This window comes from Oncorhynchus gorbuscha, unplaced genomic scaffold (genome assembly GCF_021184085.1).
Source record: "Oncorhynchus gorbuscha isolate QuinsamMale2020 ecotype Even-year unplaced genomic scaffold, OgorEven_v1.0 Un_scaffold_995, whole genome shotgun sequence".
NCBI classification, from domain to species: domain Eukaryota; kingdom Metazoa; phylum Chordata; class Actinopteri; order Salmoniformes; family Salmonidae; genus Oncorhynchus; species Oncorhynchus gorbuscha.
Window position 1 is genome coordinate 40,017 of NW_025745730.1, and position 24,984 is coordinate 65,000.

General features: G+C 44.6%; 1 protein-coding gene across 1 annotated transcript in view; it reads left to right on the forward strand.

Annotated features, from left to right (window-relative positions):
• The window catches only part of LOC124019466 (ecto-NOX disulfide-thiol exchanger 2-like), a gene marked incomplete at its 5' end in the record, with an annotated part of 91,762 nt that overhangs the window by 17,897 nt on the left and 48,881 nt on the right, over positions 1-24,984 (forward strand). The window contains 2 exons of the mRNA XM_046334812.1: positions 2,593-2,699; positions 19,397-19,502. Of these exons, the coding sequence (XP_046190768.1) occupies positions 2,593-2,699; positions 19,397-19,502 (213 nt within the window). The remainder of the gene's footprint in view (positions 1-2,592; positions 2,700-19,396; positions 19,503-24,984) is intronic.

Genomic DNA, 24,984 nt, shown 5'->3' on the forward strand with positions numbered 1-24,984 from the left:
GAGTTCAGATATCTTTTGTGATACACCACTTACAGTAGTGTGCATACTGAGTACTGTGTTAGTATGGATATTGGGATATACCACATAATCGGTTCCTGTTTATACAGTAATACAAATATTGCAAAGAGAAAGTGGGCTCCCCCCTCTCCCTTCTCTCTTGTTCGCTCTCTCTCTCTCTCTCTCTCTCTCTCTCTCTTCTCTTCTCTTCTCTTCTCTTCTCGCTCTCTCTCGCTCTCTCTCGCTCTCTCTCGCTCTCTCTCTCTATCGTTGTCTTTTAAAGGCCACCATCCTCCATCACAATAATCCACACAAACACTTAGTTGTATTCATGAGTTTGTCTTTCTCTGCAATTCCACACATACAAATGTAAACACAGAGTTTGGTGTCCTGGGAGGCAGGTTCACACTGTCGTTCTGTCAACTAAAGGTGTCCTGGGAGGCAGGTTCACACTGTCGTTCTGTCAACTAAAGGTGTCCTGGGAGGCAGGTTCACACTGTCATTCTGTGAACAAAAGCCACATCCATATTTACCAGACTTTCTTACAGCTGCACATTGGAATCCATAGACTTTATTTTTTCCAAATGCAATATAATGCAATATCACACATTCGTCCATTTGGCATTGGTAGTTGTCACCTTATGTTGAATGGTACCTTTAGAAAAAGCCCTTAACAATGCTCCTTTCTGCTCTGAAGCTAGTTATTCAAACAGAGGATGCATCCCAAATGGCATCCAATTCCCTTTATAGTGCACTAAACTCTACATATGGGCCCTGGTCAAAAGTAGTGCCCTGCATAGGGAATATGGTGCCATTTGGATTTAAACAGGCTCTATTCATGAATGTCAGAGAACAGAAATCTCCTCTCAGTTCAATGAGATCCATTCGCAGCTGAAGGATTTATGAACCACAACGCCCTGCTTCATATTTCGCTCAGGATGATGTTTATAGAAGATGACAATCATTTCACAGTTGGATTTGGATCAGCATACATCATGTTTGGTGGATGGCACTCGGTCTACATGCCGCAGCATATTTCCTCTAGGAGATTAACCTGCCAGACAGATAGTGAATGGTCTCATTTACAGTAGAAATGCTGGCATGTGCACACACATAGCCCTAGCTGGATCCCTGCAAATAACACCAAAGAACATGCACTTATCCATCAGCTATCTCTCTGACTCACACACATACATAAAAAGGAGGCCACACACCCTTGTACACTTTACTCTCCCCTGCCTTCCCCATCTATCTCTCCAATCAAATTAGATGATTCTGAAAAGCCACTATTGATCTAGACACACTCTTTCCTTCCTTCCTTGCTTCCTTCCCTCTCTCCCTCCTTCTCTACATCTCTACTGAGGCCACAACTCTGGTGGCCTTATTCACTTCCCCCGGGGTTCATTAAGACCCCTCTGACAAAGTCCCTCAACATGGCCTGTCCACATACACACCAAAGGAGCATTTTGCCTTCTTCAGCTGCAGTGACACTGGGGAAGTTTTCATGCTTGATACAGTTATATATTGTGTGTTGTGAGTTAATGTACAGCCCTTGCTATTGATATGGGACCAAAATAAATGATTGCCTGGTACAATCTATGAATGTGTGGCTGCTCCATTGACATCAACAGGTGAGTGCTAATTACACACACAGAAACAAACACTCAGATAGTATAACATTTGATTTCCTGTGTTTTATATATATTTCCACACCATTAGGTTGGAAATAATACTGTGAAATCATACAAATTATAATATTTCCCTTTTAGTGTAAGAGCTGTTTGAAAAAAAGTCTGCCTGAAATTTCAGCCTGTTTTGGTGGGATGGAGTCTTGGCCTGCCTGGTGACATCACCAGATGGTAAATTAGTTAATAAACCAATAAGAAAGACAGTTCCAAACCTCTGACAATAACAGCTAGATTTCAGTTTTTCCTTCCCCACGCAGACCCCTCCCATACAAGTCCTAGCTAAATTCTTGCTTGAGGAATTGCTCTTAGCTATTAAGCTACTTTTTTGTTTGTTTTTGAGCTTTTTAATTGAAAACAATTATAGTAAGTAACTGTAAAAATGCCTGCATTGGACCTTTAAGACTAACCCTAGTTGTCTGTCAAAGGTGTGATGGAGTCATAAACAGACAAATGTCTCTCATCAGCCCCTCTACTCCCTCCTCCTCCTCCAGCCCTGAATTAAAGCAGTTTTTCTCTCTCTCTCGCTCGTTTCCCTCTTTCTCTCAATTCAATTCAATTCAATTGAATGGTCTTCATTGGCAGGTGACACATATGTTTACATTGCCACAGCAAGTGAAACAGATAGGAGCCTGTTGGTATTTGTCTGGTCCTCCTGTAGCTTTCAGCACCGTCTTGTGTTTTAGGACAGGCGCTCTGTGGTCACCTTGAGATATGGTGGGTTCCTTCTCCACCCATCCCACCTCCCCCACTCTAGACACTGACCCAGAACAGACTGTACTATAGAGCAGAATAGAACATTGAAAACACAACATGAACATACAGTGAAGTGCCTTCCTACCTGATTCCACTTTCTCACTCCTCTGCTCCTTCCCACCCGCCCCCTCTCTCCCTGCATCCCCCACCACAGTTGAGCAGATTGTGTCTGTATTCCACGCTGCTTCCAAACAAAAGGCATGGGACCATTTCTCCAAAGCTCAACGCAAGAACCTGGACATGTGGCGCAAGCAAGCAGAGGTTGGTCCTTTACTTTTTCTACAATTATTCACATCTTTTATTAATTTGGTAAAGTATAGTCTACATGTGATTTAGTTGTTTATGTGAGCATCCTTATCTCCATCCCTTTTTCTTCAACTACTTGTTTGTGGAGTTTATGGTGTTGTCTTTAGGATATTAAACACTAGCTTCAGAATCAGGCTTAACACTAACCTAAGTCTTAGCTTGTACAGGCCTAGGGAGTAAGGTAAACGCTAGAACTTGCCTACAAACACTATCCCAAGAGCTAGTCTAATCACCCTGTGTGCTTGGAAAGTGGATAAGTCACAAATGTCAAAATGTGAACATTAGTGGCATCACCATTTAAACCTACCAGTTGAAGCCAGCATATAGTGCATTCAGAAAGTATTCAGACCCCTTGACTTTTATTTGTAATACATTTGCAAACATTTCTCAACCTGCTTTTGCTTTGTCATTATGGGGTATTTTGTGTAGATTGATGAGGGGGAAAAAATATTTAAGCAATTTTAGAATAAAGCCATAACGTAACAAAATGTGTAAAAACTCAAGGGGTCTGAATACTTTCCGAATGCACTGTACATTTGGTAGCAAAAAAAAGGTGCAGTAGCTAACTAGCTGTAAATAGTGAATTAATCAATCAAATGTATTTATGAAGCCCTTTTTACAACAGCCGACGTGACAAAGTGCTGTACAGAAACCCAGCCTAAAACCCCAAACAGCAAGCAATGCAGACGTAGAAGCATGGTGGCTAGGAACATCTCCGTAGGAAGAAACCTAGAGGAACCAGGCTCTGGGGGATGGCCAGTCCTCTTCTGGCTGTGCCGGGTGGAGATAGAAGTTCAAACGTTCATAGATGTATTTTTATTTCACCTTTATTTCACCAGGTAGGCTAGTTGAGAACCAGTTCTCCTTTACAACTGCCACCTGGCCAAGATAAAGCAAAGCAGTTTGACACATACATGGAATAAACAAACATACAGTCAATAATACAGCAGAAAAAATATATATATACAGTGCTAAGATAAGGGAGGTAAGTCAATACAATAGGCCATAGTGGCGAGGTAATTACGATAAAGCAATTAAACACTGGAGTGATAGATGTGCAGAAGATGAATGTGCAAGTAGAGATACTGAGGTGCATAGGAGCAAAATAAATAAATAAATGCAGTATGGGGATGAGGTAGTAGGATGGGCTATTTACAGATGAGCTATGTACAGGTGCAATGATCTGTGAGCTGCTCTGACAGCTGGTTAGTGAGGGAGATAAGAGTCTCATTCTTCAGTGATTCTTGCAGTTTGTTCCAGTCATTGGCAGCAGAGAACTGGAAGGAAAGGTGGCCAAAGTAGGAATTGGCTTTGAGGGTGACCAGTGAAATATATCTGCTGGAGCGAGTGCTGCGGGTGGGTGCTGCTATGTTGACCAGTGAACTGAGATAAGGCGTGGCTTTAGCTAGCAAAGACTTATAGATGACCTGGAGCCAGTGGGTTTGGCGACGAGAATGAAGGAGGGCCAGCCAACGAGAGCGTACAGGCCGCAGTGGTGGGTAGTATATGGGGCTTTGGTGACAAAACGCATGGCACTGTAATAGACTGCATCCAATTTTTTGAGTAGAGTGTTGGAGGTTAATTCGTAAATGACAACGCCGATGTCGAGGATCGGTAGAATAATCAGTTTTACGAGGGTATGTTTGGCAGCATGAGTGAAGGATGCTTTGTTTGCGAAATAGGAAGCAGATTTGCGATTTCAATTTTGTATTGGAGATGCTTAATGTGGGTCTGGAAAGAGAGTTTACAGTCTAACCAGACACCTAGGTATTTGTAGTTGTCCACATATTCTAGATCAGTACCATCCAGAGTAGTGATGACCAGCAGGGTCAGGTAAGACAGGTCAGCACCTCAGGAGTAAATGTCTGTTGGTTTTTCATAGCCGATCATTCAGAGTTAAATACAGCAGGTGCGGTAGAGAGAGAGTCCAAAACAGCAGGTCTGGGACAAGGTAGCACGTCCAGTGAACAGGTCAGGATTCCATAGCACCAGGCAGAACAGTTGAAACTGGAGCAGCAGCATGACCAGGTGGACTGGGGAGAGCAAGGAGTCATCAGGCCAGGTAGTCCTGAGGCATGATCCTAAGGCTCGGGTCCTCCGAGAGAAGAGAGAGAGAAAGAGAGATAGAATGAGAAAGAGAAAGAGAGAAATAGAAAGAGAGAAATAGAGGGAGCATACTTAAATTCACATAGGACACCGGATAAGAGAGGAAAAATACTCCAGATATAACAGACTGACCAGAGCCCCCCGACACATAAACTATTGCAGCATAAATGCTGGAGGCTGAGACAGGAGAGGTCGGGAGACACTGTGGCTCTGTCCAACGATACCCCCGGACAGGGCCAAACAGGCAGGATATAACCCCACCCACTTTGCCAAAGCACAGCCCCCACACCACCAACCTACGACTCTGAGACAAGGCTGAATATAGCCCACAAAGATCTCCCCCACGACACAGACCCAAGGGGGGTGCCAACCCGGACAGGAAGATCACGTCAGTGGCTCAACCCACTCAAGTGACGCACCCCTCCTAGGGATGGCATGGAAGAGCACCAGGAATCCCACTCAGCCACCGTAATAGGGTTAGAGACAGAGAATCCCAGTGGATAGTGGGGAACTGGCCAGGCAGAGACAGCAAGGGTGGTTTGTCGCTCCAGTGCCTTTCCGTTCACCTTCACACCCCTGGGCCAGACTACACTGAATCATAGGACCTACTGAAGAGATGAGTCTTAAATAAAGACTTAAAGGTCGAGAGTGTGTCATATGTTTAGGTGATGCGGGTAAGACGGAGTCATGCGCAGGACACAGAGATGAGTAATAACCGTTACTTTACTCAAAAACAATATTCCATAGAGGAGACAAAATACAAAACCAGACAACTTGACAATAACAATCACGCACAAAACCAAGGGGGAAACCAGAGGATTAAATAGGGAACAATGATATTGGAATGGAAACTAGGTGTGTATGATGAAGACAAAACAAATTGAAAATGAAACAAGGATCGGTGGTGACTAGAAAAATGGTGGCGTCGACCACCATACGCCGCCCGAACAAGGAGAGGCACCAACTTCAGCGGAAGTCGTGACAGTACACTCCCCCTTGACACGTGACTCCAGCAGCAACACCGGCCTCGGGGATGACCCGAAGGACGAGGCGCAGGACGATCAGGGTGGAGACGGTGAAAGTCCCGCAGTAACGAAGGGTCCAGAATGTCCTCCACCGGCACCCAGCATCTCTCAACAGATCAAACGGCCGCAGACAGCAGACGGAACATACAGACGTGCAACCGGACACTGGGGGGGAGTGGGCTCTGTACGCAACGCCCACTCGATGTCCGCATCCACCTCCCACACCACTGGTGCCACCAGGCAAGATTCCGGAAGTACGGGAGTGGGATCCGTAGACCGCTCCTCTATATCATACATCCGGGAAAGTGCGTCTGCCTTAGCGTTCTGGGAACCTGGTCTGTATGATAGGGTGAAAACAAAACGGGTAAATAGAGCCTTCAGGTGACCTAAAGCCCTGTCTGCCCAGGCTGACCACTGCAGTCTCACCAGTCCCCCCTTCAGCAATGAGGTAATGGGAGCGGCTACTTGACCAAAGCCCCGGATAAACCTCCGGTAGTAGTTGGCAAACCCTAAGAACCGCTGCACCTCCTTTACTGTGGTTGGAGTCGGCCACTTACGCACGGCTGAAATGCGGTCACTTTCCATCTCAACCCCTGACTCAGAAAGGCAGTACCCTAGGAAAGAGACAGACTGTTGAAAGAACAGACATTTCTCAGCCTTGACGTACAGGTCATGCTCCAACAGTCGACCAAGCACCCTGCGCACCAGGGACACATGCTCGGCGCATGTAGCGGAGTATATCAAAATGTCATCAATATACACCACTACACCCTGCCCATGCAGGTCCCTGAAAATCTTGTCTACAAAGGATTGGAAGACTGCTGGAGCATTCATCAACCCGTATGGAATGGCAAGGTACTCATAGTGCCCAGAGGAGCCCACTCCCCCCCAGTGTCCAGTTATCTTCCACTGATCTTCCTCCCAGATACGCACCAGATTGTAAGCGCTCCTGAGACCCAATTTTGTGAAGAAGCACGCCCCGTGCATGTCAGGATTTGGCCAGGGTTGTTCCGGTTTTTGGTCACTAGATGCCCCCTGGGAAGGCTACGGTCCCGAGGAGCGCTCCTGGGTTCCTGCCAAAGACATACTGGACCCTGACCTCATTCGTCAGTTCAGGGCTCTCCACCCTGAGAGAGCTGGTAGGAACGTCAGGAGCCGTTCCTAGGGGGGGGATTCTGTCAGGATTTGGCCAGGGTTGTTCCGGTTTTTGGTCACTAGATGCCCCCATTGTGCCTTTTGACCTTTTGTTTTCCCTTGATCCCCATTATTATTTGCACCTGTGCCTCGTTTCCCCTGATTGTATTTAAACCCTTTGTTTTCCTCTGTTCTTTGCTCTGTGTTTGTATGTTAGCACCTAGCCCTAGTACTCTGAGAACTCTTGTTGATCCCGGTGGACTCTCTTGTGGAATTCTGTTTTTTGTTCTTGTTTGTTTGTTTTTTTGAGTATCTTTTGAGGCTTTTTGTGCTATACCTTCTACCTTGTGGATTTACCTTTTTTGTCTTGGAGGATTACCTTTGTTCTTGTAGGATTCCTTTTGAGGTTGTGGAGTTACATGTTTTCCTGAAGAACTTCACTTTTTACTTCATTAAATACACCGTCTCAAGTACTGCTGTGTCTGCCTCATCTTCTGGGTTCTGCCGACTGTTCGTGGCTCAGTTGGTTAAGTGACTGTTTCTCACTCCGGAGACCCGGGTTCGTAACCGGGTCCTGACAGTGCATTGACTCAATCACACTGGCTATGAGAGGTAGCGGGTAACTGTACCTCACAGTGATCTGATTGATACCTCAATTGTCAATACACGGGCATAAACCTTCATCCTTCTTCTTCACAATAAAGAAACTCGAGGAGGCAGGTGAAGTGGAAGGCTGAATGTAACCCATATTCCAGAAATTCGGAGACATATGTTTCCATAGCCGCCGTCTCCTCCTGTGAAGGAGGACACACGTGACTGCGTCTACCAGGGGATTTATCGCACAATCCCCCCGTCAATGGGGTGGTAATTGAGTCGCCTTCTTTTTACAGAAGGCGAGAGCCAAATCAGCATATTCAGAGGGAATGTGCTCGGTGGAGACCTGGTTTTTACTTTCCACCGTAGTTGCACCTATGGAAACACCTACACACCTTCACCGAGCACTTACGTGACCATCCCTTGAGAGGCCTCTGTTGCTACAAAATAGTGGGGTCATGATAGGCCAACCAGGGCAGGCCCAGCACCACGGGCAATGCAGGAGAATCAATAAGGAAGAGTTTAATTCTCTCCTCGTGACCCTCCTGCGTTATCATGCATAGGGGAGCGGTGGCCTCCCTAATCAGCCCTGACCCTAATGGTCGACTATCTAAGGCATGCACAGGGAAGGGCATATCAACAGGAACAATAGGGATCCCTAAACTATGTGCAAACGAACGATCAATAAAGTTCCCAGCTGCAACTGAATCTACTAACGCCTTATGCTGGGAATGCGGGGAAAACTCTATGGAAATTCTATGAACACCAACATGTGAGCAACAGTTAGCTCTGGGTGAGTCGGGTGTCTACTCACCTGGGATGATCCACCAGATCCACCAGTGCCCTGCCTGCTACCTCGACTCCCTGGGGAACCTCCCCAGCACCGACCAGCAGTGTGCCCTCTGTGGCCACTGGTGGTGCAGGGAATACCACCCCCCCCCCCGGTCCCCCTCCCCTCAGAGCAACACCTCCTAGCTCCATAGGTGTTGGATCGGAGGTGCTGGGGGATGGAACTGACGGACCTCAATCCGGACGTCCACGGGAGGCCAACAGTTATCCAGCGGGATGGATAGGTCCACCAGCTGGTCAAATGTAAGGGTGGTGTCCCTGCATGCTAGCTCCTGACAAACGTCCTCGTGTAGACTACACCTGTAGTGGTCGATCAGGGCCTGCTCATTCCATCCCGCGCTGGCGGCCAGAGTTCGAAAGTCCAGTGCAAAGTCTTGTGCGCTCATCATCCCGTCTGAGCTGGCCCTGATCGACCACTACAGGTGTAGTCTACACGAGGACGTTCGTCAGGAGCTAGCCTGCAGGGACACCTGCAGGGACACCTGAAATCCTCATAGTTATCCAACGTCGCTCCTTCCCTTCCCCTGACGGCGTTGGCCTATTCAAGTGCTTTCCCAGATAGACAGGAGATGAGGGTGTTTACACTCTCACGTCCCGAAGCAGCTGGGTGAACGGTCGCCAGGTAGTGATCCAGCAGGAGTAGGAACCCCTGGCACCCAGCTGCCGTCCCATCATATTCCGTCGGGAGCGTGAGCCGAATCCCAATGGGTCCAGGTGAAGGAAGGGTGGACATCGGTGTGGGTTGTTGTGGTATCTGGGGTGATGATGATGGGGTTGCTGGAGAACCCCATCTCTCCCATCGCTCCATGGTTTGCAACATGCGATCCATGGCTGTGCCGAGACTTTGCAACATATTCGCATGCTGCTGGACGCGCTCCTCCACAGGTAGTGGAGGGCTGTGTGCACCTGCTGACTCCATTGGTTCGGGTGCGTGTTTCTGTCATATGTCTAGGTGATACGAGTAAGGCGGAGTCAGTTCAGGACACAGAGATGAGTAATAACCGTTACTTTACTCAAAAACAATAAACCAGGTGTGTATAATGAAGATAAAACAAATCGAAAATGAAACAAGGATCGGTGGTGAATAGAAAACCGCCGAACTTCAGCGGAAGTTGTGACAGCGTGGTCAAGGGGAATTCCTTATTATTACGTGAATATCGACTCAGATTATACAAAGGTATTAATTAATTAAATTAAAGGCTATTAACTAATGAAACCTGGCAAGATTTGTTCTCTATATTTTGTTCATTACTTCCTATCCAACAACCGCTGCATTAATTACCTCAAACATGTTTTCCTCTTTAATGGAGGGTGCTCAAGTGTGGCGCTGCTGTCATTTTAGGGCCAAACGGGTAAATTTGATCTGGGTACAAATCTCTGAGGGTGTTAGTGTGTAATAAAGCAGATTTGGTATGTAATTAACTGCCTAATCTCTGTCTCATAGCAACACTGAAACAGTCACCATGGATCCCAGGCTGGAGATGGTTGATCTTCCTTTGCAGATCCTATGTTTTTTTATTTCACCTTTATTTAACCAGGTAGGCTAGTTGAGAACAAAGTGCAGGAGATAGATTACAAACCAGTGGAACACATTCATTATAAACTCTTCATGCAGTTTGCCTGTGAAAGTGTGTACAGAGCCTTCAGAAAGTATTAATACCTCTTGTCTTATTCCACATGTTGTTGTGTTACAGCCTAAATTCAAAGTGGATTGAATATGTTTTTTTCTCTCACCCATCTACACACAATACCCCATAATGGAAAAGTGAAAACATGTTTTTAGACATTTTTGCAAATGTATTGAAAATTAAATACAGAATTTACTTAAGTATTCACACCCCTGTGTCAATACATGTTAGAATAACCTTTGGCAGCGATGACAGATGTTAGTCTTTCTGGGTAAGTTTCTAAGAGCTTTGCACAGCTGGATTGTACAATATTTGCACGTTATGATTTTATAAATTCTTCAAGCTCTGTCAAGTTGGTTGTTGATCATTGCTAGATATCAATTTAAGTCTTGTCATATATTTTCAAGCTGATTTCAGTTCCAACTGTAGACGATTACAGGAACATTCAATGTCATCTTGGTAAGCAACTCCAGTGTATATTTAGCCTTGTGTTTTAGGTTATTGTCCTGTTGAAAAGTGAATTTCTCTCCCAATGTCTGTTGGAAAGCAGACTGCACCAGGTTTTCCTCTAGGATTTGGCCTGTACTTAGCTCTATTCCGTTGCTTTTTTAAAAAACTCCCTAGACCTTGACAAGCATACAAATAACCTGATGCAGCCACCACCATACTTGAAAATATGGAGAGTGGTACTCAGTGATATGTTGGATTTGCCCCAAACATAACTCTTTGCATTGGAAAAAACATGTTTTAAATTCACTGCTCGGCTGAGGGACATTACAGATAATTGTATGTGTGGGGTACAGAGATGAGGTAGTCATTCAAAAATCATGCTTAACACTTATACAACTTATTATGTTACTTGTTAAGCACATTTTTACTCCTGAACTTATTTAGGCTGGCCAAAAATACTTAAATGAAACAAGACATTTCCTGTTCATTTTTTAAATTAATTTCTTAAAAATGTCTACAAAAATAATTCCACTGTTGACTTTATAAGGTATTGTGTGTAGGCCAGTGACACAAAATCTCATTATGATTAATTTTTAATTCAGGCTGTAAATGTGGAAAAAGTCAAGGGGTGTTAATACTTTCTGAAGGCACTTTATGTGTTCTGTGAGGACAATGTTAATATATTTCCTGTTCAGGTCATGTGTTACAATAGGTCATGTGGTCATGTGTTACATGTAGTGTGTGTGTGTGTGTGTGTGTGTGTGTGTGTGTGTGTGTGTGTGTGTGTGTGTGTGTGTGTGTGTGTGTGTGTGTGTGTGTGTGTGTGTGTGTGTGTGTGTGTGTGTTTTACGGTGGACTGACTCAGAGGTGACTCAGAGGTGTGTAAGGTGTATGTTTGACAGCAGATCATCTCTCTAAAGATTCTTCTGCTGTAAAGATAGGTGCGAGGTAAAAAATATATATATATGTAAAATAGCTGTTTTCACATGTTGAATTTACATTGCAAGATCACATGTGGAAAACAAACACGTAAAAATCCACATGTGAAAATCAAATATGCAGTTTCACATTCACATTCCACATTTACTCCAAAGTTCGTGAACTAAGTAATTGTAAACAAACACTGTATAGCCTAAACCCATAATTAAAACTATCATTTTCATGTCATGGATGGTCAGTCCTTGCATCCATAGTGTAGTCTATGGATTTGAGAGTGGTTACATATCTCTCCAGCACCATACCTCAACTTTTTACCGAAAAGGGCGCAGGAGGACACTTAATATTTCAATTAAGGATTGCTGCTTTAACCACCTTTAACAGTGTAATAGTTAGGGCTGTGGTGGTCACGAAATTTAATCAGCTGGTGATTGTCAAGCAAATAACTGTCAGTCTCACAGTAATTGACCGTTAATTAACATAAAGACTTTTAGCATCTCCTGGCTTCCACAAGCCACTGATGCAGACCTTTGGGACATCTACATTTTAAAAACTCCAATAAATCCATGTAATATAGCCTACACCATCAAAATAAATCCATTATTTATTTTAGACAAGTCTAAAGAAGTAGTCTATTTCAGAAGAACAGATTAGCATACTCTGAGTTGTCGCTATGTTAGATCCTGATCTGCCTATGTCAAATGGCTGTTGATTAACTACACTAGTTCATTTTGCAGACAAAATTTGCTTAGAATTGTGTGGCATTATTTTATAGTATGAAGAATACAATTGAACAAAGCTGAATAAAATCTAAATATTTTCTCACTGATTTGAGGGAGTGAGCGCACATGCAGCTATTCTGTGTTGAGCGGTTAACAAAGAAATAGGTACTCATATGGGCTTAATTTTGAGTTATTAATGTAAATGTAGACGTTCTACAAACGTTGGGCTATATGTTTGGATTTGTTTACATTGTCAGGCTGCGTGATGTGACTCTAATGATTTGAAAAAGGTTGCTTGAAAGTCATTTGCTTTTTTTTTTGTGCAGGCTCTCATTCACAATTTGACAAGCACTTGATAATGCCTCGAATATCACGGCGGCATCCCCTTTGTGGCCGTAATGCACCCTAAAGGAATCCATGCCTTTTGTGGTCTTTGTGGCCTTCTCCAATCACGTGATCGCGTCTTTCTCACAGGCTACAAGTGAAGACAGACACATCGGGGACACAGCTCTTCACGTCCTCATCCAATTCCGAGGTACATATTGAAGATATTGTAATAACTGTCCACATTTACTTTTGTCAGCCAACAAGATGAGTTGGCGTGATGAACAGCAAAAGCACTAGCCTATGTCAATCTACTATCCCCCATAGTACAAAAGTCTACCTATTCTATTCTGTGCGAGAAATAAATATTCCAAACATATTCTGGGACAGTTGTGGGATGCAATAGATCCCAGATTAATAGAACCACTAGCATCAAAAATACTTTTTTACGCAATGTGGCTGACGCAACAGATCAGAACATTTAGCTTAAAATGTTGATAAACTATTAGGCTATTTCTTAACATTATAAGTGCAGAAATCCAAAAACAAAAATGCAGCCATCCATGCAGCAATGCAAAAACACCATTATAAAAGTGACTACAAATGTGTTTGTGCATGTAATGCTTTTATTTTAAAGGGGAATTTTTATGGTGAAAATGATATTTTCTAAACTTGAAACTCACTCGCCACTTATGAATTCCAGTTAGGCTCTAAATCCCTTGTAAAGCGGATTAATGTGCTTAATTTTAAGGAGTTATTTGGCCACTATAGTTGTGATTCCCAAGTTCTCTCACGTCACCCCGCTCCTCCGTTCTCTCCACTGGCTTCCAGTTGAAGCTCGCATCCGCTACAAGACCATGGTGCTTGCCTACGGAGCTGTGAGGGGAACGGCACCTCAGTACCTCCAGGCTCTGATCAGGCCCTACACCCAAACAAGGGCACTGCGTTCATCCACCTCTGGCCTGCTCGCCTCCCTACCACTGAGGAAGTACAGCTCCCGCTCAGCCCAGTCAAAACTGTTTGCTGCTCTGGCCCCCCCAATGGTGGAACAAACTCCCTCACGACGCCAGGACAGCGGAGTCAATCACCACCTTCCGGAGACACCTGAAACCCCACCTCTTTAAGGAATACCTAGGATTGGATAAGTAATCCCTCTCACCCCCCCCCCCTTTAAGATTTAGATGCACTATTGTAAAGTGACTGTTCCACTGGATGTCATAAGGTGAATGCACCAATTTGTAAGTCGCTCTGGATAAGAGCGTCTGCTAAATGACTTAAATGTAAATGTGATACAAACCTTATCAAAGCATATAAGCCTATGGGCTAGTCTATATGAGGTGTGTGACTATGATTAGAAAAAGACAGCAGTTTCTTATGCTGGGCATCATTCACATCATGATAATATGTAATTCACAAGTGATAGGCTAATATTGTCACCCATCAGAATATTCTTGATTTAATCTTGTCTTTAGATATACTAAATAATATATTTGTGAAATTTGTTTTGATTTAGAATGGACCGGTACCATGCACCTGTCTCGAAACAGGGGCAGCGGGGAAAATACATGTCATCTATGCACTTAAATAGCGAATGGTGGACGCTTTCCCATGGTTGATGTGCTTAATATTAGGAAAGTTGAGAAATAAATATAGTAGGCCTTGCCTATTGAAACCTGATTGGATCCTCCTCTTTTTAGTAGAGGCCATCACTCTGTTTTCTTGCGCAATTTCATATCCTATAGAAATTATGTGCAACATAAGCTAACGGGCTCTAATGAAGTGTTTGATTAGATTTCTGAACACATTTGCATTGATGTCAGTTCCAACTGCAAAGTGATTAGAGGGACAATAGAGTGCTGAGTACTAGGCAGTTAGCGAGTCTAGTAGGCAATAACCATCAGCAGCATCAGAGCTTGGAGTAGCCTAATTACCATGACTAAACGGTCACGTGGAATCTGACTGGTGACCACCGGTGTGGCAATAATACGGTCACCGCAACAGCCCTAGTAATAGTGTTATTATATGGTGCAAACCTCTAGTGAGTGAGTTACTTTTATGCCATTAATATCAAGCAAAACGTCTGAAGTTGAGAAGAACATTCTTAGAATTGCAAACAAAAATTATGATATTGAAAGCAAAACACAAACCCCAAAGTATTGATCGCAAAACAAAACATTGCATGGAAATAATGTTTACATTTGAAAGCAAATGAATTGCTTTCAGTGAAAAAAAAAGTAATTAAATATGTAATTGAATAAAACACCTCCCTCCTTACTGCAATTTCTCCTATTGGTTATGTTACCCTGGCCTTTGCTTCCTCTTGCTTTTTTTCCAGTTGGCACGTTCATTCCAGCCAGTACATTAATTCCAGCAATGTAGCACTCTGCATTGAATTGCTGGTTTCCCTTTGAAGCCAAGCAGGGTCCCTGATTGGGAGACCAGATATTGCTGGAAGGGGTCAAAAATAAATGTGTGAAAAGAATGTCAAATTTGGAGGGAAATATACATTTATTTCTTGGTAGTTTTTTTGTAAGGGAGGTATGTGTACTAGACACCTGATATCACTCTTTACCAAAACAGACTGACAGGTCAGATTCAATTTAAATGTGCTAAGTGTGGTAAAATGTCATGGACAGGTGGTTAGCAGTTATGAATAGCAACGGTGTCACAACACAACTGCCAATGGAAGAGAGTTGTAATGGATGTAAACAAGTTTTGAGTACTGTAACGAACTGAACAGCACATGTTGTTCTTGACGGTGACTTTAAATTCACAGTTAGGATAATGTACACACACAAACATGTCATGGTCTTTTATTTTTCACCGCATGAAGTTGAAACGTGAAACTATGAACCGTTTGAATATTCAGAACAGTACAGTACAATCTCCTGCAGATATATTAACATGCTAATGACACCAGGAATATACCTCTGAAGAATTAACAACTCATACTGAACTGGAAGTACCTCTGAGTATGTTGATGCATGTTAACAATACTGTGAATATTCAGTTATTGTGATCCAGCAACACTTTTCCCTACAGAATAATCCACATGCAAATGATGATACCTGGAACTGAGCTCTTAATACAAATGCATCACCTTGTGTTGTAAAATGGGTTCATGACACAGGTTAACCATATCATATCCTACTGTCAATGGACATCATCTCCGTTGTGTGACGACCCTCCCACTCTGTCTGCCGTATTCCCTCTTTGTTATTTCCTTATTAGGATGCTGGTGGGCGGAGTTGGGAGGGTCGTCAGCTAAATGGGAAACACCTGGGCCCGGTGTCTCCCAGGATAAATACGCCGCTTCCACATTCATGGAGGAGACTCTCTCCATGCAGACACCTTTAAAGATTTTGTTGTGTTTCTTGGTGGTTTTTGGGTTGTTTGCTTTAGCATCTTTCAACACCCTGTATTATCACATTCATGCAAAACACTCACTTACACTACTGATTACTGATTACACACACCCTTGTATATATATTATACTTAGTTACTTATTAAATAAATATATATTTTGTTACTCCTTATCTCCACGTTGTCTCCCTTTTGTTACGGGCTTTGAGCCGGTTCGTGACTGTTGTCACCAGGGCCAATCTTCTAATGTTCTACTGGACATAATCTCTGTTGTCACCAGGGCCAATTTTCTATTGTTCTACTGGACATAATCTCTGTAGTGACCAGGACCAATCTTCTAATGTTCTCCTGGACATTATCTCTGTGGTCACCAGGACTAATCTTCTATTGTTCTACGGGACATAATCTCTGTTGTGACCAGGACCAATCTTCTATTGTTCTACTGGACATTATCTCTGTGGTCACCAGAACCAATCTTCTATTGTTCTACTGGACATAATCTCTGTTGTGACCAGGACAATCTTCTATTGTTCTACTGGACATAATCTCTGTTGTGACCAGGACAATCTTCTATTGTTCTACTGGACATCATCTCTGTTGTGACCAGGACCAATCTTCTATTGTTCTACTGGACATAATCTCTGTTGTGACCAGGACCAATCTTCTATTGTTCTACTGGACATAATCTATGTTGTGACCAGGACCAATCTTCTATTGTTCTACTGGACATAATCTCTGTTGTGACCAGGACAATCTTCTATTGTTCTACTGGACATAATCTCTGTTGTGACCAGGACCAATCTTCTATTATTCTACTGGACATAATCTCTGTTGTGACCAGGACCAATATTCTATTGTTCTGCTGGACATCATCTCTGTGGTGACCAGGACCAATATTATATTGTTCTACTGGACATCATCTCTGTGGTGACCAGGACCAATATTATATTGTTCTACTGGACGTCATCTCTGTGGTGACCAGGACCAATCTGTAACTCTCAGACTTTAATATAGAGGAATATTACCGCTCTCTTATTGACAGGGAGTTTATTTATAGTGGCTGTGAAGGTCAATGTATTTCGATGCTGCAGTGTGTGTGTGTGTGTGTGTGTGTGTGTGTGTGTGTGTGTGTGTGTGTGTGTGTGTGTGTGTGTGTGTGTGTGTGTGTGTGTGTGTGTGTGTGTGTGTGTGTGTGTGTGTGTGTGTGTGTGTGTGCGCGCACACGTATATGTGTGTCGAACAGAACAGTAGACCTGAGAGACCGAAGGAGCTTCACTGTCTGTCACAATCACAACACCTTTATTTTACCACAAATCCATATATCCATTAACCTGTTCAAACATCCATCTATCCATCCATCAATTTATAACTATCTGCCTATTTACAAACCAGTCATTCTCCCATTTATCCATCCATTTTTTCAACCATACAAATCCTTTCAAATAGTAGGTTATTTATAGGAAATTATTTGAAAATTCTTTAAATAGAAGTAGTTGATTGGGGCCACATTATTTGAATATACTCAAATATACAGAAAATAAGTATTTAAATAACACAGTATCAAATACACATGTATTAGAACTCAGGTCTGACACAAACACACACACACACACACACACACACACACACACACACACACACACACACACACACACACACACACACACACACACACACACACACACACACACACACACACACACACACACATGGGCTACTAGAAGCACAGTGGTCAATTTCAGTATAATGGTTTTGGGCACACAGCAGTTATGCTCATGTCTCAGACCTCTCTAGGGAACATCTAGATGTGACAGAATTTGTTAGGAAATTATGATAGTGTAACAGCTACACCTTCACTGCCCCAAAGTGCTGATCTGGATCACTCACAGACAGACAGACAGACAGACTGACTGACTGACTGACTGACTGACTGACTGACTGACTGACTGACTGACTGACTGACTGACTGACTGACCACAGTAGTTCAGTTAAGGTTAGTACAGGACAGTACTGTAGAGACAGACTGCTACTCTATATCTACTGTCTCGTCAGTGTAGAGGCAGACTGCTACTCTCTATCTACTGTCTCGTCAGTGTAGAGGCAGACTGCTGCTACTCTCTATCTACTGTCTCGTCAGTGTAGAGGCAGACTGCTGCTCTCTATCTACTGTCTCATCAGTGTAGAGGCAGACCGCTGCTCTATATCTACTGTCTCATCAGTGTAGAAGCAGACCGCTGCTCTCTATCTACTGTCTCGTCAGTGTAGAGGCAGACTGCTGCTACTCTCTATCTACTGTCTCGTCAGTGTAGAGGCAGACTGCTGCTCTCTATCTACTGTCTCATCAGTGTAGAGGCAGACCGCTGCTCTATATCTACTGTCTCATCAGTGTAGAAGCAGACCGCTGCTCTCTATCTACTGTCTCATCAGTGTAGAGGCAGACTGTTGCTCTCTATCTACTGTCTCATCCATGTAGAGGCAGACTGCTGCTCTCTATCTACTGTCTCCTCAGTGTAGGCAGACTGCTGCTCTCTATCTACTGTCTCATCAGTGTAGAGGCAGACTGCTGCTCTCTATCTACTGTCTCATCCATGTAGAGGCAGACTGCTGCTCTCTATCTACTGTCTCATTAGTGTAGAGGCAGACCGCTGCTCTCTATCTACTGTCTCATCAGTGTAGAGGCAGACTGCTGCTCTCTATCTACTGTCATCAGTGTAGAGGTAGACTGCTGCTGTCTATCTACTGTGATCCATGTAGAGGCAGACCGCTGCTCTCTATCTACTGTCTCATCAGTCAAATCTTTCCCTGAGAGTATTTTAACGTTTTGTATTGTTTGTTGGTTTGGCGATGCCACTGTCAGCCAGAGAAATATGCTGAGAAGGATTATCACCACAGCAAGCAAAGTACTGGATGTGATATTTAAGGTCAGGGCCCTTCGCAAGGCTCACCAAATTATTTTAGACCCAAGCCACCCCCGTTCCCGGACATTGAACTACTCCCCTCTGGGCGCAGGTATAGGGCACCCCTCAGCAGGAAAAACAGAACTCGTGCCAGGTGCGATATCCCTCCTAAATAGCTCGGGATAGTGTTCCTATCGACTCAGTAAGGCCAGCAGGTTAGTCCTTTTTTTTTTTTAAAACTTTTTTTTTGTATGTAACTGTTATGAAAGTTGTATTGTCAATTTAGTTTTGTATTTAAACACCACTTTAAACGTGTACATGACACTGCAACAATGAAGTCAGTAAGTAGACGCAGACTGCTGCTCTCTATCTACTGTCATCAGTGTAGAGGCAGACTGCTGCTCTCTATCTACTGTCATCAGTGCACCAGAGGGAGATATCAGTCCTGCTGTGTATCACTCTGGGTTGAAGCTGCCCTTAGGGACAGGTCTAGGATCAGCATTTCTTCCATAGGTGTGTGCGTGCGTACCTGACAGTGTAAAGCGTACTCCAGCCAGGCTACCCAGGAGGATCGTGTTCAGTATGAACATCCAGTGATATTCCTGTTTTGTTGTTTCCCTCCAGGAGATCAGAAACATGCAAAATGAAGAGCTGATGGGGATCAGACGAGAAGAGGAGATGGAGATGTCTGACGATGACATGGAGGATACACATGATCCTGACGACTCAGGTACACACACACTACACACATACCACACACACACATGCACACACTACACATAGCACGCACGCACGCACGCGCACGCACGCACACACACACACACACACACACACACACACACACACACACACACACACACACACACACACACACACACACACACACACACACACTCAGAAACACATAAAACCTTACATAATTCTGCCCCAAAACAATGACAATTTATCTCAACCAGTGGCGTGTGGGATTTTTACTGTAGGTGTGCTCTGATATCGCCTCGTGATAAACAATACCCACTTTGTCAAAGGCAGGGAGGCAAAATATTTTGCTTGTCCATTCCCAGTGCGCCTCTCCAGGGTGCTGTTCGAGAGACACATCTCTGCAGCACTCCATCAACGTTCAGTCCCAAAAAATCATCTAACATAAATCATGTAGCAAATCTAGGATATGGTAGATAGAGCATTTTCTGGAGACAAAATATATGACAATGTATTGAGACGGACACTTTTTACATCATACAGGTATCAAATAGGCTAACCTAAATGGCGCCCAATCAAATAAAATGTGCTGTCACATTAAAAATAAATACATGTCCTAAAAAAGTTAAATGGACCATAGGAAATTGACAATCATGCTTCTCACATCTGCTGTCCAGGAGTTTCACCCTGTGAATTGAGGTAAATTGACATGATCAGTGGTTTCAAGTTTGTATCCATACATTTTTGACAAGCTGATCATAGAAATAAATCAAATACTTCTGCATTTCCTGCTATGTAAACACATTGCAAATAGGCACACGATAACTCCTGATGAAGTCGGGTAGCTGATATTCAGAGCTTAAATAGCCAAATTGATTAGTCACAGGAATCGGGACTAATAAAACCAATGCAATGGTCTGTTTTACAAAGGGCCTACCACATGGGGATGGGCATTCATAAACTTCCATTGCGGTAGGCTACACCCTGGTAAGCATGAGCCCAAGCCCAAGTCTTTTTTCATCTTTTTTTGTTCCTGTTCAGACTTATTTTTTGGTGTTTTACAAACGGTAGGCTTACCACATCAGTAAGCACAGACCGACGTTGACGTCTTTTGAAAATATTTTCGTTGGTGCATTTCGGACCGGCATTGATTTCCACATCCAAGGACATTGGTTTTGGGTATTTGGTCATAGACGTCTATGAATTACATAATTTCAACTTTCATTCAGAACCATAAATGAACCTTATTTCATCGTCCGGAAAATACACATTTTCAACATCTGGAAAATATGTCTTTTCACCTTTCATTCTGAACCAAAGTTTTACCTAACTTCATTGTCTTTTTTATGTTTTTTTTCAATGTAATTTTGCTTTTCTAGTGTTGCGGGGGATGGCATTTTATGATCTCACCTAGGGTGTCAGAAAGGCAAGGACCGGCCCTGATTAGAAGAGTCGTCAGCTCATTCACTCTCTAAATTATCAAATTAAGTACAGTCTTCTCCAGACTGTCTGAGTGTGTGTGTTTATGAAAAAGAGAGATTGCACACAATTGGTAGACACTCTAACACTCTAGTTGGTAGACATTCTAACAGTCTAGTTGGTAGACACTGAGGGTCGAGTGTGTCAGGACCCGGTTACGAACCTGTGTCTCCGGAGTGAGAAACAGTCACTTAACCAACTGAGCCACGAATAGTCGGCAGAACCCAGAAGATGAGGCAGACACAGCAGTACTTGAGACGGTGTATTTAATGAAGTAAAAAGTGAAGTTCTTCAGGACAACATGTAACTCCACAACCTTAAAAGGAATCCTACAAGAACAAAGGATTTAAATACAATCAGTGGAAACGAGGCACAGGTGCAAATAATAATGGGGATCAAGGGAAAACAAAAGGTCAAAAGGCACAATGGGGGCATCTAGTGACCAAAAACCGGAACAACCCTGGCCAAATCCTGACAGAATTCCCCCCCTAGGAACGGCTCCTGACGTTCCTACCAGCTCTCTCAGGGTGGAGGGCCCTGAACTGACGAATGAGGTCAGGGTCCAGTATGTCTTTGGCAGGAACCCAGGAGCGCTCCTCGGGACCGGAGCCTTCCCAGTCCACGAGATACTGCCAGGACCGCTGCACCCGGCGGGAATCCAGTATCCGATGGACGGTAAAAGCCGGCTGGCCTCCAATGACACGAGGCGGAGGGGGAGGTCTGTCTGCCGGGACAAGGGGAGAAAAAACAGGTGAGGCGAGAGGAGTGCCCCCACAGAAGGACCTGAGTCCTCACTGCCTTGGGGACAAACAACCGATTGGCAGGACCTCCTTTCGGGTCCGGTTCAATAGCTTGAGCTCGTCTCACGGTATCCTCAACTTGCCACGAGATCGGAGCCACGATCTTAGCAGCAGGAAGGACAGGCATGTCCGTGTCATCTCGAATGGCAGGAGCGTAGACTCGGGACAGGGCATCCGGTTTGAGATTCTTCGACCCGGGCCGATAGGTGAGGATAAACTGGAATCGATTGAAGAAAAGAGACCATCTAGCTTGTCTAGAGTTCAACCGCTTCGCCTGCTGGATATACTCCAGATTTTTGTGGTCCGTAAGCACTTGAAACGGGTGAGAAGCCCCCTTGAGCCAGTGTCTCCATTCCTTCAATGCCATCTTAACCGCTAGGAGTTCACAATCCCCCACATCGTAGTTCCTCTCAGCCGGGGTAAGCCGGTGTGAGAAGAAAGCGCACGGATGAAGCTTCTTGTCTTCACCCCTCTGAGACAGGACAGCACCAACACCAACCTCTGAGGCGTCTACCTCCACCACAAACGGTTCATCCGTAGTCGGTAGTATCAGGATGGGAGCAGAGAGGACGCGCTGCTTGAGTCCTTGGAAGGCCGTCTCAGCTTCTCTTCCCCACAAAAACCTTGCATTGCTTAAAGCTGAGAGAGGGGCTACCACCAAGCTGAAATTCTTGATGAACTTGCGGTAAAAGTTAGTGAAGCCCAGGAAACGCTGAACTTCCTTAACGGATTTGGGGGTAGGCCAATCCGCTACCGCCCCTACCTTCCTGGGGTCCATTTGGACTCGACCGGGTTCCACTACAAATCCCAGGAATTGTACTCGGGATGAATGGAATTCACATTTTTCCGGCTTAACGTACAGATGGCTGTCTAGGAGGCGTTTGAGTACTTGTCTGACATGCTTTGTGTGTTCTTGAAGAGAGCTCGAAAAGATGAGGATGTCATCCAAGTAAACGAACACAAATATGTTAAGCATATCCCTAAGCACATCGTTTATGAGCGATTGGAACACCGCTGGGGCGTTGGTCAGGCCGAAGGGCATCACCAAGTATTCATAGTGACCAGTAGGCGTGCTGAAAGCGGTCTTCCACTCGTCACCAGGTCTGATCCGCACAAGATGGTATGCGTACCGCAGGTCAAGCTTAGTGAAAACAACTGCTTCCTGGAGCAGCTCGAAGGCTGTGGCCATAAGGGGTAGCGGGTAACGGTTACGGACGGTTATGGCATTGAGTCCCCGGTAGTCGATGCAAGGACGTAATCCACCGTCTTTCTTGGCCACAAAGAAAAACCCTGCTCCCGCCGGGGAGGTGGATGGACGCATAAGGCCTGCTTCCAGAGCGTCCTTGATGTAGGTATCCATAGCAGCTCGTTCGGGTGGAGATAGGGAAAAGATCCGACCCCTGGGAGGGCAAGTGCCCGGAAACAGTTCGATGGGGCAATCATAAGGCTCTGTTTGCTAAATACCAGTTTGAGGTCATGGTAACACTCGGGAACTCGGGTCAGGTCGATGGATTCTAAAGACTCAGGAGTAGAACTCGGGAATTCGGGAAAATACAAGTAGCTTGGCACGTAGGACCCCACTGCTTGATAGTGCCCACAGACCAGTCGATGCGAGGGTTATGGCTGTGAAGCCAGGGGTATCCAAGGACGATAGGGAACTCGAACAGGAGATCAAATGAAAGTTCATCAATTCCTGGTGTTGTGAAACTGAAAGTCGCAAGGAGGTAGTGACATGAGTGACAAGTCCAGATCCCAAAGGGCTTCCATCCAATGTAGTAACCCTCATGGGGTCACTTAGAGGTTCAGAGGGAACGCCATTCTCCTTCGCCCAGACACCATCCATGAAGTTACCTGCAGCTCCAGAGTCTACCAAGGCTTGAAGGTGAAGCTTGTGGTTGTCCCAGGAAATGGTGACTGGAATGAGCAGACGGGAATTGGACGGATGGGGGGAGGTTATGTTTCCCGTTACAGTTCCCCCCGGTCTGTACGGGACAGAGCGTTTCCCTGGAGCCCGGGACACGTGGAACGGAAATGGCCCGGTTTGCCGCAATATAGACAGCGTCGCTCCCTCATCCGGCGGTCTCTCTCAGCCTGGGAGATGCGTCCAATCTGCATGGGTTCCGGTGGAGCCAGCGAGGATAAAGGTGGGGACCCTGGCCAAATCCTGACAGTGTCTGCAGGTTTTTGGTTTTTCCTTTCAATTAAGACCTAGACAACCAGGTGAGGGGAGTTCCTTACTAATTAGTGACCTTCATTCATCAATCAAGTACAAGGATGAAGCAAAAACCAACTGACACACGACCCTCCGTGGAATGACTTTGCTATAGAGACTCTATGAAATGATAGTCATTTCAGTCCAGCAGCTGACACTGTGAATGGACTGGTGTTGTGGAGATTATTCCCTGGCCTGCCTCTATAAATGGGGATGCTCATAGTCACAGCTGTAGCAAAGTGTGTGTGTGTGTGTGTGTGTGTGTGTGTGTGTGTGTGTGTGTGTGTGTGTGTGTGTGTGTGTGTGTGTGTGTGTGTGTGTGTGTGTGTGTGTGTGTGTGTGTGTGTGTGTGTGTGTGTGTGTGTGTGTGTGTGTGTGTGTGTGTGTGTGTGTGTGTGTGTGTGTGTGTGTGTGTGTGTGTGTGTGTGTGTGTGTGTGTGCGTGTGTGCGTGTGCGTGTGTTTGTCAGCTCCTTCAGCTAATTTCAGTGCTGTTCTGGGCACCAGTGAAGTACCATTAAGGTCGTCTTTACGCAGAACATCCTGTTTATGTCTGCTGAGCCAACAAAGTTACGGATGTAAAACAGATTGAAACAGACCATAATATTCACCTGGACATTCAGATGACCCTCTGCTTCTCTCTAAAGCAGTTAGAGAGAGAAGGGAATGGAAGCCAAGAGAGCGGGGCTAACTGCTACAATCAGTTCTCCTTTTCAAGTGTGTCGTTTACTTTCTGCTTTTGAATTGTTGTGGTTTCTGCCGGTTAAGACCGCCTACCTAATTTCTATGCAGATATATGCAAATGTAATCATTAGCCAAGCAGGTTTTGATTTCCACCTTTTCATGTGTGACCTTGCTTATTAGAAAACACTAACAATCATTGTCAGGAGGCTGTCACAATGTTGGAAAGGAATGCTGTAGAGAAGGGCACAGGATGTGGCAGGGAGACAGGTGTTGATGTGACACCCCATCATATTTACAGTCTCAGTCACACCTGCTAGGGCTTCCTAAAATGCAGGAACAC